Below are 17,500 nucleotides of genomic sequence, written 5' to 3' on the forward strand. Positions count from 1 at the left end.
ATGCCCGAAAGTACAGAACTAGATGTATATAAACATAAAGAAACACATGTCTAAGTGTACTGACCTTGATCCCTTGCTTACTCAAGTTTTTGCAAAAAATGAAACTAAGCCACAACAAGTAAACGTAGTTAATAATAATCAAGCTGCAGGGATGACGTGTTATAATTGCAAACATCAAGGTCACTTTGTTGCAGACTGTAGGACGCGATTTTGTTCGATTCATAATAGTTCAACCCATTCATATAGTCGATGCTACTCGTGTAATCAACAACAGAATCCTAGAAACACCCAAACAGTTCCCTATGGAAATAAAAAGAAAAATCCTCAGTTTAATAAAAAGAAACAGGCAAATGGCAATGCAGTTCAAAATCAAAAACAAACAAATAGTGCTTCAAATAACTCTGTTCCTGGGCCGTCTAGCCAGAACTCGCAAGGTCAGACGAATTTTCAGAATGTGCAAAGCAAAGCAAATACCACATAATTAACTCCATTGGGGAAGAGAGTGATGTTGGGTCATTCGTATCAACATACTTTGTATCAATAATCCATTTAATAATTTATCAGATCATTGTGAGGCAATAGATTTTCCTATGAAACACACAGCCGAATCCAATAAATCAGTGCAGGTTCCCTTAGATTTGCAACAAATTCACGCAATAATGAGCCAAAATGAGTTACCACCAACATTATATGCTGTAAATTTAGAACACCGATCCTTCACATTAATTTTTGACTCTGGTAGTCCACGTAATATCATGGATTTGAGGACTCATCACTTGTTATTTACGAACTTCTCTATAGAGAAGTCCGGAGTAAGGTTCTCGGGTATCGGAAATAATGAATTAAATGTAATAGGAGTAACTCATGTTCAGTACAAGGTCGGTAAGCGCACGTTTGCCGATACCTTTATCGTTGTACAAAACATTGATATGTATCCAGCTGTAATTATAGGATACCCGTCTATGGGCACTCCAAACATTCCTTAGCCCCTGCCAAACATGGCATGTATATCAAAGGAAAATTCTATAAGTCTTCTAATACCTTAGAATTAGTTTGGGATAAAATGGAGACGACAAATAAAGGAGTAACGTACGTTGAAGAACCAATCACTTGTCTAATGAATCAAGAAATAATATACGCGACCCAACAGAATTCTCGTTCACCCGTAATATCATCTTGCATGTAATCTATCGAGTTGAATGTAACCTCGAATATATTGGTGCGAGTAAAGAAAACTTTACTGGGATCTGAAATATTAATCCTTTCCGACACTGAAAACTAACGGATTGTCCGTCACACATGCTATTTATACAGTCGGCTCACAACAACAATGTAATATTGAAGTCTGTAATCATTTGAATACCACTTTAGTAATTCACAAAAATCAACATATCTTGGATGTGGAAGTTTATAAACATCGCATTCTTACCGACGCCGAGATCAATCACGCTCAACCAGTTGCAGATGAATCCCTTTTGCAATCTATAAAAAATGAATTCAATAAAGACATTCAAGAAGAGGAAATTCAGCAGAAATTTTTAGGTCTTTTAACTAAATATCATGATGTTTTCTCCACTACGGATGGATCCTTAGGTAAAACGGATGTCATAGAACACCAAATAAGGTTAAAAGACAAGCAGAAAATTATCTATGTAGTCTCGTACAGACTCCCTATGAAATTCCAGAATGAGATTAATGATGAAGTAGGTAAAATGCTAGAAGAAGGAGTCATTAGGAAATCGAACAGCACTTATAATTTTCCATCATTAGTTGTACCGAAAAAAAGATCGAACATGGCGTATCTGCGTAGACCTCCGTCGCTTAAATGAGGAAACGATCCCTGATGGATTCCCAGTGCCATGTACTGACGATATTTTATCTTTGCTAGGTCAGAACAAATATTTTACCAGTTTGGACTTACTTAAAGGCTTTCACCAGATATCATAGAAGAAAATACTATCCCATACACTGCCTTCAGCACAGCCAGGGGTCATTATGAATTTTTGTGTATGCCTTTTGGTTTACGTTGTGCTCCCATAACATTTACTAGAATGATAAACATAGTGTTTGGAGACTTGTTAGGGGACATATTGCATGCCTATATGGATGACCTTGTAATCTTTTCTAATACCTTAGAAGAACATCTATGTAAACTGGAACTAGTGCTACAGAGACTAAGACAGCATAACTTAAGGGTAAAGATTAGCAAGTGTGAATTGTTCAAAACAGAATTAGTCTATTTAGGTTTTACGGTGTCTAGTCAAGGTCTTGAAGTAGTCCACGATAAGGTGTCGGCTATCCGTAACTTTCCGATACCTACTAATGTCAAGGGAATACAGCAATTTTTGGGGTGTAGTGGGTATTACAGGCGTTTTATACGCAAATATTCCATAATAGCCGCTCCCCTAACCAATCTTACAAAGAAGGGCGTAGATTTCATATGGTCTGAGCAGCATCAACAGGCATTTGATACTTTGAAAGATGAACTATGTAGTTCTCCTATCTTAAAATTTCCTGACTTCGGTAAGGAATTCTTCATTGCAACAGACGCCTCAGACCTATGGGTAGGTGGGGTATTGCTTCAGCAATATGACAAACAGTTTTTCCCGATAGCTTTTTATTCACGTAAACTAAGACCTTCCGAAAGTAAATATGCAGTAATAGACAAGGAAGGGCTAGCTATTGTTAATTCACTAGAACATTTTAAGTTCATAATATACGGTTATCCCGTCAAGGTTCTTACTGATCATAAGACCCTAACCGACTTCTTTAAAGGCTTTAGTCACAACCCCAAACGAACTCGGTGGCATTTGATAATCCAAGACTTTGACGCGAGGATCGGGTATTTACCTGGGAAAGCAAATATCATTGCTAATGCATTATCACGCAACCCCATGTCACCTTGTACAGAGCCATTAGCTGAATTAACCCTTTTACCCCCAAAGGACTTATGGTTACGTACCTAATAACCCATCCCTCTACCCCCAGGGACGTATGGGTACGTTTTCTATACTTATGCGTAGATAACAAGTCTTGGCAGGCCTTGTATTTAAAATACAACGCATTACTGTTGTGATGTTCCTTCGATGTCTTGTCATCAATGTAACATAAATAAAAAGTTTCTCTGGGGGCCATAAAGGTCAAGATGGACCTTTAAATTTTCTTTGAAGAATCAGTTGATATTTCCTGTGCAGTAAGTTTAGGTTTCATAGGCATTTACACAAATATTACGAAAATAGGGCACTGTGAGTATTGTTCTGTTGACCCTTTGACATCTTGTCATCAATGTAATATGAATAAAAAGTTCTCTGAGGCCCACAGGGGTCATGAATGACCTTTAAATTTTATATAAAGGAATCAGCTGACATTTCATATGCATTGGGCTTAGATTTCATAGCCATTTTTACGAATAAATACGTAAAATGGTTCCGTTGCCATGGTAACACTATGTTTTCAGTGTTATATGTTGCCCCGGGCCCCACAGAGGTTAAGATGGACCTTTAAACTTTCTGTTATGAATCAGGTGATATTTCTTTGTATTATTTTTGGGTTTCAGAGCCATTTATACAAATTTTATAAAAAATGGGCATCGTTACTGGTGCAGGACTAGTTTTTGTGTGTTCCTTCGACATCTTGTCTACTCTGAATATGAATAAAAAGTTTCCTTTGTCCCTACAGGGGTCATGAAGGACCTTTAAATTTTATGTAAAGGAATCAGCTGATATTTCATGTACATTAGATTCAGGTTTCATGGCTATTTTTACGAATAATTACGGAAAATGGTTCCGTTGCCATGGTAACGGTGTGTTTACATCTTTGGTAACATGGCTGTCTTGACTGGTACGCGTGCCCTGGATAGAGCGTATTGGACTTTAAATCTTGGTGTCTTGCGATTTAAAGGTCTCAGAGCTGGTGATTTCAGTTGCCACGCATTTTTTATGCTTAGCCTAATTATTTTTATAAATATTTTTTTCCTATTTTGAAGAAACTTTCAGTATTTTTTCATATTTCTCGCCGATATCCTTGCTCACAGCAAAATATTGTTTGCATCCTCGGTAGCATGGCGGTTTTGAGTAGTATGCGTGCCCTAGACAGAGCGTATTGGACGGTGTCTTGCGATTTAAAGGTTTCAGAGCTGGTGATTTCAGTTGCCACGCGTTTTTTATGCTTAGCATAATTATTTTTATATATTTTTTTTATACTTCTTTGACGAAACCTACAGTATATTTTCATATTTCTCGCCGATACCCTTGTTCCCTGAAAAATATTTAGATCCAAATATCCGGGTGGATGGGGGAAGCTAGGAATGGCGAGTCAGTAAGCGGGTAGAGTCTAGAGACAGCGTGAGCCAGTCAGCGATAAAATAGTTAGTTCAACCCTTCCCTTTGTTGGAGAATGTTGTCTTTCGTGCGTTATCCGTTAATTTTGTGCTTTTACAGCCTATTCCAATAAGTGATAGTGCTTTATAACTTTTTAGAATATTCCTCTTTGTGTGTGTGAATGCATTTGTTGGATAAAAGGCCTAAAGGTTAAGTAGGATCAGTGTATAAATAAAAAAAATTCTGTGAATGATGGCAGTGTAAGGCCCAAAATTACGACCCCGAGATCAAAGCGATTTCCGTTGTCTCGACATAGTTACTACGGCTTCCACATTTTCAGAGGGTTGGTGATGTGTGTGTGTATGTATGTTTTCATCTTATTTCAGGTATTCTATAGAAAAAGGGGGGGGGGGTCGAAGCTGAATGCAATGGCCTAGTAATCATGTGTGTATATATATATATATATATATATATATATATATATATATATATATATATGTTTATATGTATATATGTATACATATGCTGTTTATATATATATGTATATATATATATATATATATATATATATATATATATATATATATATATATATATATACTGTATATATATGTATACATATGCTGTTTATATATATATATGTATATATATATATATATATATATATATGTATATATATATATATATATATGTATATATATATATATGTATATATATTTAAGTATATATATATATATATATATATATGTATATATATTTAAATATATATATGTATATATATATATATATATATATATATATATGTGTGTGTGTATATATATTTAAATATATATACGTATATATATATATATATATATATATATATATATATATATATATATATATATATATGTATATATATTTAAATATATATATGTATATATATATATATATATATATATATGTATAATGTATGTTTATATATATATATATATATATATATATATATATATATATATATATATATATATATATATATATATATATATTTCAGTGCTTTATCCTTATTTTCACACATGTCAGAAAGTTCAATGAATTCAAAATAAAAAAAAAAACAAAAAAATTACTCTAAATAGGTTACGTATGACCGATAGAAAGAAACTTTTGCAATCTCAGATTTTCGTTACTTGCGCTAAGGAAATTTAGGTTTACAATTGTTGTGCGTATACTAATTTTTTTTTATGTTTTCTTTCTTTTAACTACAAACTCTTATATACCATTTTATAACTGAATAAATTTTCTATAAGATGGTATGGTTTTCAAGATTCTGTGATGAGACCTCTCTGTGCTTTATCGAAATGTATACGAAAGAAGATAAAAAATTTCGTCATCGCCTAACTTCATCTAACGATAGCTGCTATTTATATTTCTTTTTTCATACTTTTGATAAATATATGAAAAACTTTAGTCATTTTCCAAAAAAAAAATGAGACCAATCTGACCTCTCTATGATGAAAATTGAGGCTGTGGGCGTGATTTGAAAAAATATGTTGAAAAGCCCTTCAAAACGGGAAACGCCTTGGTGTCAAGGGAGGCAAAATTCCAAATACCGCGGGAGTAAAAGGGTTGATTGATATATCAACATCCATGCCTATTGTTAAAACTGTGTCTGAACAGGAAGATATGGGTTGGAGCACTGAACTAATACAGAATGAGCAAAGAAAAGATCAGCAAATAGAAAAAATCATAAATGCTTTGAACGGAAATCCTAAGGAAAAGGAATAAAGTATACGCAGCAGAATTATATAATCAAAGATAATATTCTGTGTAGATCCGTGACAAGGAAAACCCGCAATACACCGCAGATGACTAACGACCAGGTAGTGGTACCAATCTCACTTATACCCACTGTCCTAAATTGGTAGCATGCAAATCCATTGCATGGCCTCCCGGGGTTCTCCATAATTTCACAGAAAGCCAAATCATTGTTTTATTGGCATATGATGCTTACAGATATAAAAAAGCTCATAGCTAATTGTCGCACTTGTCAGGAAAACAAAGGGCACACGAAGACACCTGTCAGCCTAGGGGCTTATCCTGTGCCCAATCAACCCTTTGAAAGAGTACATTTAGATTTATTAACAGTGTTTTATGAGTCAGACAGAGGAAATAAGCACCTCTTAGTAATTTTAGATGCTTTGACTCGATATACAGAACTGATAGCGCTTAAAACTAAAACCGCGATCGAATGCGCTAGGAAGTTTTACGAGTGCTACATTTGTAAACATGGAATTCCATACATGATAATCTCAGACTCGGGTGGAGAATTCAATAATCATTTCCTTAACTCATTGTGTGAATTCCTTGGCATAAAGAAAATCAATATACCATGATCTATCACCCAGAGTCAAATGGGCTAGTGGAAAGAGCAAATAGGAAGGTTTTAAACATATTTAGATTACACTAGGGGGATCAGACCCCAACTGGGATATTGCCATACCTGCGGTACTAAGTACTCTGAATCATTCATATCATATATCTATTAAAATGTCGCCGCACAAGGCCCTGTACGGTACCCCAGCTAGAACGCCTTTCCATGTATTAACGCCTACAACTAATTTATCAAATCCCCTAAAGGATGTTATAAATGCAAGCATAAGTCGTTATGATATCCTTCGAAAGAATCTAAAAGAATCACAAATCATAATGAAAAGGATTCATGATGAAATAGCAAAGCCAACTAAAACATATACCGAGGGCGATAAGGTATACATACAAGTATACGTACGCAAAGGACTTTATTACAAACTGGCGCCTAAGTTTGAAGGCCCATTTAACATTTTAGAAACATTAACGGCCAATAGAGTTAGAATTCAAAACGTATCCCAACCCACTGATGAAAGAATTGTACCATTGGCTCACATAAGAAATTAAAATAAGGGAGAAGGAAGTGAGGGAAATTTTTGTATCTATGAAACTTGTAGCATATTTGTATGTAAACATTTTTTTTTTAAACATACATTTTTTTTTTAAACATACATTTTTCTCATTGCAGGTTTCCAAAATGAAGTTTTTATTGTTAGGAGTGATATTGTTCGCTCAGACATTTTTTTTTCGTATGGGAAGAACCCTAAAATAAAAATATAGATTTTAGATATGGCACTATTGTAGAGAGAACAGAAGACGTTTTAATTACAACAAGCAATATAGTTATAGAAGTAAATATGCAAGCGATTTTCCTCCCAGAGGATGACGTCGCTAACGTAAAAAGCGACCTGTCAAGGTTCGCTGCTTCATTAAATAAAATGCATCAATGTCATTTTCCTTTTAATAGAGAGAGTTCGCTTGCACCAACATTAAGCTTTGCAGAAATGCTATCATACGACTTGCAAAATAAAACTAACGAGGCAGAAGCTCTGGCTCGCGACCTACTAATGTGGGCTGTGCTACACAATAACTTTGAAAGACGTAACCCGTTTATTTTTGCTGCATTAAACATCTTTGGATCTGTTGCAAGTTTAGGCTAAGGAATTTCAAATCGTCTTAAAATCAGTAATCAAAATAAGAAAATTGAGTTTTTAGAACATGAAAACGAACTAGTTTTATCAGAACTGAGGAATCAATTAACATCAATTAATCTAATAATGAGTTTGGTGAACGAACATTCTAGTAATATCAGTCAGATTATGGAAGTACAAAACTTGCAGGCAACGTGAACGTATTATAATTCAAAAATAGATCATATCCATGCTAAAATTTCACATTTTATTGAGAAATCATAAGACTATGTGGAAGCTATTACGTTAGCAACTAAGGGAGTTTTATCACCGCATCTTTTGCCAATTGAAAAGTTAACGTTAATTTTGGAGAACGGACAGGAGAAAATAGGTTATGTTCTTTTGTTAAACGCCAATAAGTTAGAATTTTATTATAGCTTAATATCAGTAAGCGCTGAAAATTACAGGATCATGATTACGATTCCCTCTGATTCTTCTGATGCCTGGCAAGCATACAAAATATCCCCATTCCCAACTTTCATGACGAATAACTCAAGTCCAGTAATATCCAGTTTGACAGGACACGTACTGATTTCCCCTGATAAGGAAACATATACGGTCATTAGAGACTTGGATAAATTAACTCACTGTTCAGAAGCATGAATAATAAAGTATGTACAGCTGACTCCTTTGAATTCCATCATATATCAATGGATTCATGCGAGTTAGATATAGTGCTAAATGGTTCTTTCTCCCATACATATGAAGATTGTCTGAAAAAACTTTATCCTTTTGACGATAATAAGTTCAATTACAGATTGAACAACGGCTCGTGGATACGATACAACAAGGCCGGCTTCAAGGTATCATGCCCGGAGGGATCTATGACCCGCTCCCAGGTCTTTGTTGCAGCTGACGGTTGCATCGGGACGTCCACGTATTACACGGTCCAAGGAATTAACGCTATCATCAGGGAACGGGCCTACTTCGCGAATTTCACATGGACCACTACAATCCCATCCTTATCTCTCCCATACAACGCACGGGTGGCTAATCGGTTGACGAAACTAGCCGAGATGGACCACCCGTCATCGACTTATGCAGGGGTGAATCTTCGTTTCTACGTGTCGCTAGCATCAATCAGCGTTACGGTGGTGATTCTTATCGTAGTTAACATCTTTGTTTGGCGTAGGTTGAGGCAAAAACAGGTGGAGCTCCAGAGGAACGTTTTGCAATGTCCAGACAACACTCCTATTGCATTGAAAGCATTTCCATTTAGAGCCGTTTGAAATTGGCGATTTCACTTGACTCGGGGGGTGGGGGTTGGGGTAAAATTATCTGGAACTGTGAAGTGTGTGAAAAGCGGTCAGTACGCTGGTAATATGTAGTTGAAGAGACTCCAGGACAATGCATTTGTAATTTATATATAGACAATTAAAAAAAGATTTTTGGGCACCTAATAAAATATTGTAGCCCTATATATCTAAAAAGCATCTCTTGGGCACCTAATAAAATATCTAAGCCCTATACATATATATATATATATATATATATATATATATATATATATATATATATATATATATATATAGTATATATATATATATATATATATATATATATATATATATATATATATATATATATATATATATATAATACCGTGGTGTGTGTACGTACCAGGTATTTTTATCTTGTGCACATTAATATCAACTTTGATGTATTTATATCTTTATCAAGGTAACAAATATTCTTAATCAGTTACTAATGACCAATCAGGTCAATTTGATGTAATTATATCTTGACCAAGGTAACAAATATTCTTAATCAGTTACTAATGAAAAATAATATCTATTAAAATATATCTGTATCTTTAACAAAGGTAACAACTATTCTTTAACAAGTTACCAATTCGTATGTACATGTTCAATTTTTTTTGGTACCTCATAATCATTTGCTAGCAATATGACATATATAGCATACATGGATCTGTATTTTCCATGCATTTTTCTTTGTTTTTGGCTATGTCCGTTAGGTATGTATTTTTTTACATATACTTTTTTTTTGCATATTCATCCTTAATCACTTGTTTATGGCTATGACTAAAATATATATCCAGTCACACTCCTAGGAAACATATTTTTAACGTAATTTTAATGTTCAATGCTTGAAGGTAGCTGTCCGAGCTAATGTAATATATATACATTTGTAAACCCATGACCCAAGGGATCATTGGAGAGTTGGAGTGTGACGGCAGCTATAACAGGATGTGAAAAACTAAGCTAAATCATTGCATAGGTAAACATTTATTTATGTCTTGTAAACATGTCACAAGCCTCCCGTGAGAAACAGTTGACCTATTGATCCCTACCGTAACCACCTGACTTCCGGATATAAGGTTACATGATGATATTGTCTTTATATTTGTAATAAACGCTGAGATAACTAATACTACGTTATCGACGCGAGCTTATTGTAAGGCAGTTCTATTCATCTTTTCATACGGAATGGTTGTCCGACCAAACCATCCATACTCCAGTGATGGAGCTAACAATAACTTGTTTAAAGTTAACTTTTAAACATTGACTTATTCTAAGAAGTAACCTACAAGTCTAATAATTCTATATAACATTGAAGAAATGTAAGATGGAACCACGATGTGTGCGTATAACATTCTCACCCTAACATATATTCATACTGTATATACATACATATGTGTATGTAATATATATATATATATATATATATATATATATATATATATATATATATATATATATATATATATATATATATATATATATATATAATGGTAATAACAACAACAAATGCAGCATTTTCTAGTCCATTGCTGGAGAAAGGACTCAGACATGTCAATTCATGTCTGGGGTTTTCCTAGTTTTCATCATCCTGCTGGCCATTGTAGATTGGTGATGTGTAAATGTAAATATATATATATATATATATATATATATATATATATATATATATATATATATATATATATATATATATATTATATATATATAGATATATATATATGTATATATAGATATATATATATGTATATATATATATATAGATATATATATATGTATATATATATATATATATATATATATATATATATATATATATATATATATATATATATATATATATATATATATATATGTGGGTGTGCATGTGCGTGCGCGTGTGTATGTACAGTATATATTTTTTATTTATTTAATCACTATATTCTTATAAATTTTCAACATTTGATGCCAATTAATTCTTATTCTAATTGTTCTCCTGCTTGTTGAAAATAGTTTAGTGTTCGGCAAAAAGTATGAAATTCAAGAAGGAACTAAAGTGATTCCTTTTTTGACGTTTACATCAATGGCCCAGAATAACGAACACATCTACTGCAATGTGTTTATATCTCTAGTATGCTTTTAGATATTCAGTCTGGTCAGTGTTTTACTTTGGTACATAATTACATGTGAGATATATTATGAAAGAACGCGACGTTTATTTGTACAAAAACATTATTTTGAATTGCAAACAGAGTACACATCTTTCCCTTAAGAAATTGCTATCCAGGTTCGGGGATAAGTGCGGACAGAGCTCTTCATGCGTCTTGTGGTTAAAACTGACCAATGACATACCGTAGTTTATTATTATTATTATTATTATTATTATTACAAGCTAAGCCACAACCCAATTTGGTCACAGCTGGAACAAAACTTCTAGAATACTGTTTAGTATTGAGCCTCATGATGGAAAACACCTGACTATTAGAATTAACAGCATGCCTACTGTTATGAACCGGATGGAACTGTCCGGAGAGATTTGAATGTAAAGGATGGTCAGGATTATGAAAAATCTTAGGCATCATGTACTGTATAATGAACTAAACGACGGTGCCAGAGCTTGATATCTAGATCAGGAATAAGAATTTAATAGACTAAGTTTTGGTAAACAAATTAAAATTAGAATCAGCAGCTCATAAAACCTTCATGGTGCACCAATAAATAATGAATGTTATCATTATTCACGATTAACTACTGCTGTACTTGGCTAGCTGGAGTGAGGGAAGTTGTTCGAAACCTGAAGACCAGACAAGAGAACAATACTCGAAACAAGGTAGAATGAAAGAATTAGAACAGTCTTTGTGCAATTGAAGAAGACACAGACCTAATGTGTTTCTTAAAAGTAAATTTGCTGTCGAGAATCACACTTAAAATTTTAAGTCATACAGAGTTAAAGAGACATTATCTCAATGCTGAGATCCAGATGTTGAGGAACCTCTGTCATTGACCTACTTACAATCATACTTTGAGTTTTGTTAGGATTCAACTTCATGCCCTTTATTTGTAGCTTGCACTAATTTTTAGCTATATCTCTATTAAGGGATTCAGCAACTACAGATCTAAATTAAGGAGATGGAATAGATGCATAGAGAGTAGTATCATCTGCATATGCAACAAACTGGTTTTCTAGACCAAACCACATTTTATGCGTATATAATATGAAAAGTAATGGGCCAAGAACGCTACCATGAAGAACATCAGATATCGCATTCCAATACAGTACTTGCTATAGTCACTCACTCACTCCACTGGCTGCGGGCCTCCATGGCTCTTTGCCGCTGCTACAAGAAGCTTCCAACGACCACGGTCCTGCGCAAAATCCCACCAATCCCCCGGATCATCCACTCCAAGCTTTGTCATGTCCCTTTTTATATTATCAGACCATCTCATACGGGGTCTTCCTGGAGGTCGTCTGCCCTCTGGTTGTCCTCTAGTAATCTGGCTTATCAGTCTATCCTCATCGGTCCTGGCCACATGTCCTGCCCACCTCAGTCTCTGTGCCATAATTGTGCTTGTTATCAGGGGTACTTCTGTCATTTCTCTCAGTTCTTTGTTATGCCTTCTCCATTGCCCCATCTCCACATCAAAGACCGGTCCACATATCCTTCTCAAGATTCCGTTTTCAAACACTTCCAACCTTCGTTCCAGATCCCTTGTCAGCCTCCAGGTTTCACAGCCATACGTTAACACGGGTCTAATAATAGTTGTATAGGTGTTCACCTTTGTTCTCCTTGATAAGATATTGCTGTTGAGAACTTTGGCTAAAGCCCAACCACATCTGGCTGCCGCTGCTATTCTTAATTGCTATAGTACCCATCAATAATAACTCTTTGCAATCTATTACTTAAAAATTCAATAATAATGCTAAGAAACGACACACCCACTCCCAACTGTTTGAGTTTGTAAACAAGGGCCTTATGATTAGCATGGTCAAAGGTACCACTAAAATCAAGGCCAATCATACAAACTTCATGACCACAATTAAAGGATTTCCGTATTGGAGATTGTAAGAAGGGCATCACATGCTCCATGGCCTTTACAAAAACCAAATTGCAAACTAAGGAACAGATGATTACCTTCAGCAAACCTATTAAGACAGTCAAAAACTTTAGATAATACGGGAGTTATGAGAATTGGGCAGTAATCAGTTGGTCTTGAGCTACCACAACCACATTTACATAGTGGAGTAACATTTCTAATTCTCCAGCAAGTACTAAAGGCTCCCCTTCTTGTTAACTTGCACAAAATAACAGATAACTTTGGTGCTAAGAAATCTGCATTTTTTATAAAAAAAAAAAAAAAAAAAAAAAAAAAAAAACAAACAAAGGAAAAACACCCTTTGGGTCTACGTCTCCATAAGCATCAAGGTCCATTAAGACAGCTTCAATATCACGAGATCGAAAAGCTAAACTGGTTAGTATAAAGAGGCCTACGTGGTATAGGCCTACAACCATACCCTTTCATGAAAGGTGGAATCAGGTTACTGTAGGTATTACTTTTGGGTCTTTACAGTGTCCCTTATGTTCTTAACAGCGCCCACTTTTTACCCATCTACTGGTTTTGCAGTAACTTGATGTTTTGAGAAGAAACTCTTATTTTTTCTCAAAACATTAAGTTTAAAGGTTAAAAGGCCGCTCAAGAATGGCTGGGGCCTGGGACAGTGACAGTGGCATATCAAGTAGGACAATGCCCTAGAGACTGATCATATATACATATGATCAGTGCCCAAGCCCCCTCTCCACCCAAGCTAGGACCAAGGAGGTCCAGACAATGACTGCTGATGACTCAGCAGATAGACCAAAAGCTCCCCCCCCCCCCCCATCTTTAGCTCACAAGGATGGTGAAGTAGCAGCAACCAAAGAAACAAACAAGTCTGAGCGGGACTCAAACCCCAGTCTGGCGTTCACCAGTCAGGGACGTTACCACTTCGGCCACCACAACCCTGAGATGAAACCCGTCTGCCTCAAAATCGAAGCAGCCTATATGTGTTAGTCTGAATTTTATCCTTTAAGATATGTATATATTTTTTTTATATTTTTAAATGATTAAAGAAACATTCTAGCACATAAAGCCCTCTTCTATCAGAGCTGTGTCTACGTGGTACAACATTCGGTTCCTGTTTGTAAGTTCAGTGGATCGTTCCTATCATTTTGCCCACCCGTCCATCCAGCTGTGAAATGTCGATGTTGAATGTGAATTGGAGAGAAAAGGAGATGTACTGCTTATGTAGTGTATGCGATGTAAAAAAAAGGAAAATTTCAAGAAAAATTAACCCATTTGGAAGTGTTAAAAGGTTTTTATAGATGATAGAACTCGGAAGGAGGGATTACAATAGAAAAACGAGAGAGTGGATGATTCAGAAGTGTTAAAGAGGTAGACAAAGTTGAAAAGTTGGATGTATGGTGTGGAAGAAGTATTGGAAAGAAATGCCTTGATATCCAATAAGTGCGAAGGTTCATACGAGATGGAAAAGAATGGTAGTCTTCTGTTGTATAGAAGTGTATGAAGCCACAAGTTTGGCGATTTTGAACGTTTCAGGTGTTAAATTAGGAATGTTATAATTACTAAATTTATTTAATTTCTCTAAAACCACCCCATACGGGAGCCACTTTCTGTTGAAATAAGTGACGAAAAAAGAAGGTATCTTTGCGTGTTTACCGTGAGTGAGCACAAGGTAGAAAGAGAGGATGATATAGTGAAGTTAGTTGGTATTCTGTTTTATAAGTAAAACATCTCTGCTCCCTACATCAAGAGTCAATGATATTCAGAGGGAATGGTAATGTAATTTTGAGTCATCTAATGCCGACCAACTAAGACTTGCCATTCTACCTGTTTTTTTTTTTTTTTATCTCTACTATTCTACATATTTTACAAACAGCTTATCTGTACAAACCGCCTTATTCAGACCCACAAGGATGCTCACTAATTGAGCTCTCCATCTATACTGTATTACAATCTGAATCAAAATACTATAGTACAGATTACATGTTATACTAAGTAGCATTATACTAAATGATTCTAACAGTCTCGTTCATCAATTTTATCTACATGAAAACTTATTTTTTCTGCACATTACCTCGGAACCTTTCACATTCTGACATACTAAACTTACACACAATGGTCAGAAGCATGACCACACCATTGTCAACCTCCAAAATATCTTACTCAAATTCTGTTGCGTTTGTATTCTTTAACATCTTGATTGTCCTCTTTACATCCCCAAAAAGCCTATTTTACAAGCTTTGTCAAACTTACAGTTACCCTTTCCTTTGACAGCTTCTTTCAGCTCTTTCTCTTTTATTTTCTGCATTCAACAATTTTGTAATGTTCCCATTGTCAGTTCTGTTCTACATTGACTTCGTCTTTTATTCTTGAGATCCATTTGCTCATTAACCATTCCCTACATTTATATTGCTTTAGAACAATTTAATTTCCTTAAGTTACTTTCTCATATTTACAACTGTCTTCATCCTTTCCTTTCCGTTTCCTTCCCCCTTTTTTTTGAGACTGCCCTCTTCAATCCCATGTACACCTGTCTGTGGAAACGTGTTGTGTAATTTCCCTTTTCTAACCGTACCACCTGCTGTTCTTATTCCTTCTCACTCTTGGTTATAGTGTATCTTCAAACCTTCTTTGCGTATGGTTTTTAAATGTTAGTTCAATTTTCAGCCTCGTGTTGCTTATATTCTCTCCAATTTATATTTCCTTTGAACTTGAATTTTGCTTCAACCAAATAATGATCAGATAGACGTCTTGTTAAAGTCCACCAACCTGCATTCCCATTTACTTAACTAATATATAGCAAATCCTTTTCATCGTCAGTTTCTCTCCAAATTCTACTTGTTAACATTCTTCATTGGATACCAAGTATTTTATTTTTGGTTTGAAACTTTTTTTCAACATAATTCCACAAGAGTTCACCTTCTCATTGACTAGTTTACCTCAGTAACTATAAACAACTTCATCTATCTGTCTGACCTATCCCATTGCCCTTGAATAATCCATTGCACAATTCGCTAATGCTCTCCAAAGCTGGCAGGTAGAGCCTTAAGTTCTGAAACGGTCTTCCTCCTCCTTGTCCATTCTTATCCCTTGCACAGTTATGTTACAATTCTCTCCTGCCACTCCCAGTTTTAACCAGTTAATCCACAAATAAACGCATTTGTTCTCTTTCACCACCATCATAGTCTTCCATCACGATAAAGGACATCTCTTCCCTGTCTCTACACCTTTCAGCTACCTCTGATGCAAAAATATTTTAACCTCATTCATACACTGTCTTCCCTTTCTCTTTTCTTTAATTAAGTACTATCATATTCAACTTTGTCGGATCTGATTTAATTTGGAATATTTTCTTGCTCCAATGAGTTCTACGAATTTAAGGATTCCCAGAAGCAAAATGATGGTGGGAAAACCTTTATTTTGGGTGGATATTGCTTGTGCAGCCTTTTGACACTGGCACAGGAGCTTCATAATGTAAGAGTATGGGATTTGAGTTGCATATAGGAGGCAAATGATATTTGTGTTGGGACTGTAAATGAGGAATTAGCTCATGTAATCCAGCTATTAGTTCCCACTCATAGGTTCAATTCTTTTTTCGGTTTAAATGATAATTTATGTAGGTCCAGCTTTCAGTCACTGCTCCAAATCGTTGATATGTAGAATGATCAGTTATTTTTCATATTCGTCTATTGACACTCTCAGCGATTTCCTTTTTTTGAAATGGATCTATTGGTTTCCTTAACATTTTGTTTTTGGAAGATTTTTCTCACATCTGCATGATCCGTCACTTGCTAGAAATATCTTCGTCATTCAAAAGAACTTTGTCATTTTTATGCAAAGTTCTACTGTAAGCAGTTGATATGAGTTAATTTTCAATGTTAATAATGAAAAGATGTCCTGGAATTTTACAGTGTTGTCAAAAGATTTGATGTTTCTTAACAATTTATCCTTGTTATTGTCAACTGTGAAGCAAGATCTGTAAAACCCTCAAAAGAAAATCTTCAGCTCATCAAGAATTTATTTTGTGCATACATCACATCAGTGGAACATACATTTCAGTATGCAGAAATTATCAAGTCTTTAAATCATAACAAAGCCAAAAAAGAAAATTAATAATTCATGGTGGTGAATGATGCAAAATTACTTTTTGCAATGGGCGATCGTCGTAAGTGAGAGAGCTCAATTACAGGCATGGGCATCAGTTAACAGGTTGTTGAAGAACCCGTATTCGTATCAATCCAAGTCCTGAAGGATGACACACTGGTGTAAACACCAGGTTTCTCGGGATTTGCACATCCTTCGCCGTAGCTCACGATACCAATTTGTGCCCATCGGTTTGGACAGAGGC

At 35.0% G+C, this 17,500-nt stretch overlaps 3 protein-coding genes across 3 annotated transcripts in view; 1 reads left to right on the forward strand and 2 right to left on the reverse strand.

Moving 5' to 3' along the window:
- Window positions 1–17,500, forward strand: part of Gcat (Glycine C-acetyltransferase) — a 690,239-nt gene that overhangs the window by 193,522 nt on the left and 479,217 nt on the right. The window lies entirely within an intron of this gene.
- LOC137617970 (serine proteinase stubble-like) overlaps window positions 1–17,500 on the reverse strand; it is a 73,228-nt gene that overhangs the window by 35,371 nt on the left and 20,357 nt on the right. Inside the window, exon 5 of the mRNA XM_068347898.1 lies at window positions 17,375–17,500. This exon is cut by the window's right edge and continues 28 nt beyond it. Within this exon, the coding sequence (XP_068203999.1) occupies window positions 17,375–17,500 (126 nt within the window). The remainder of the gene's footprint in view (window positions 1–17,374) is intronic.
- Window positions 17,157–17,500, reverse strand: part of LOC137617971 (mucin-2-like) — a 38,106-nt gene continuing 37,762 nt past the window's right edge. The window contains exon 6 of the mRNA XM_068347899.1: window positions 17,157–17,500. This exon is cut by the window's right edge and continues 28 nt beyond it. Within this exon, the coding sequence (XP_068204000.1) occupies window positions 17,355–17,500 (146 nt within the window). The 3' untranslated portion in view covers window positions 17,157–17,354.

Source organism: Palaemon carinicauda, chromosome 24 (genome assembly GCF_036898095.1).
Source record: "Palaemon carinicauda isolate YSFRI2023 chromosome 24, ASM3689809v2, whole genome shotgun sequence".
In the NCBI taxonomy this organism is placed as follows: Eukaryota; Metazoa; Arthropoda; class Malacostraca; order Decapoda; family Palaemonidae; genus Palaemon; species Palaemon carinicauda.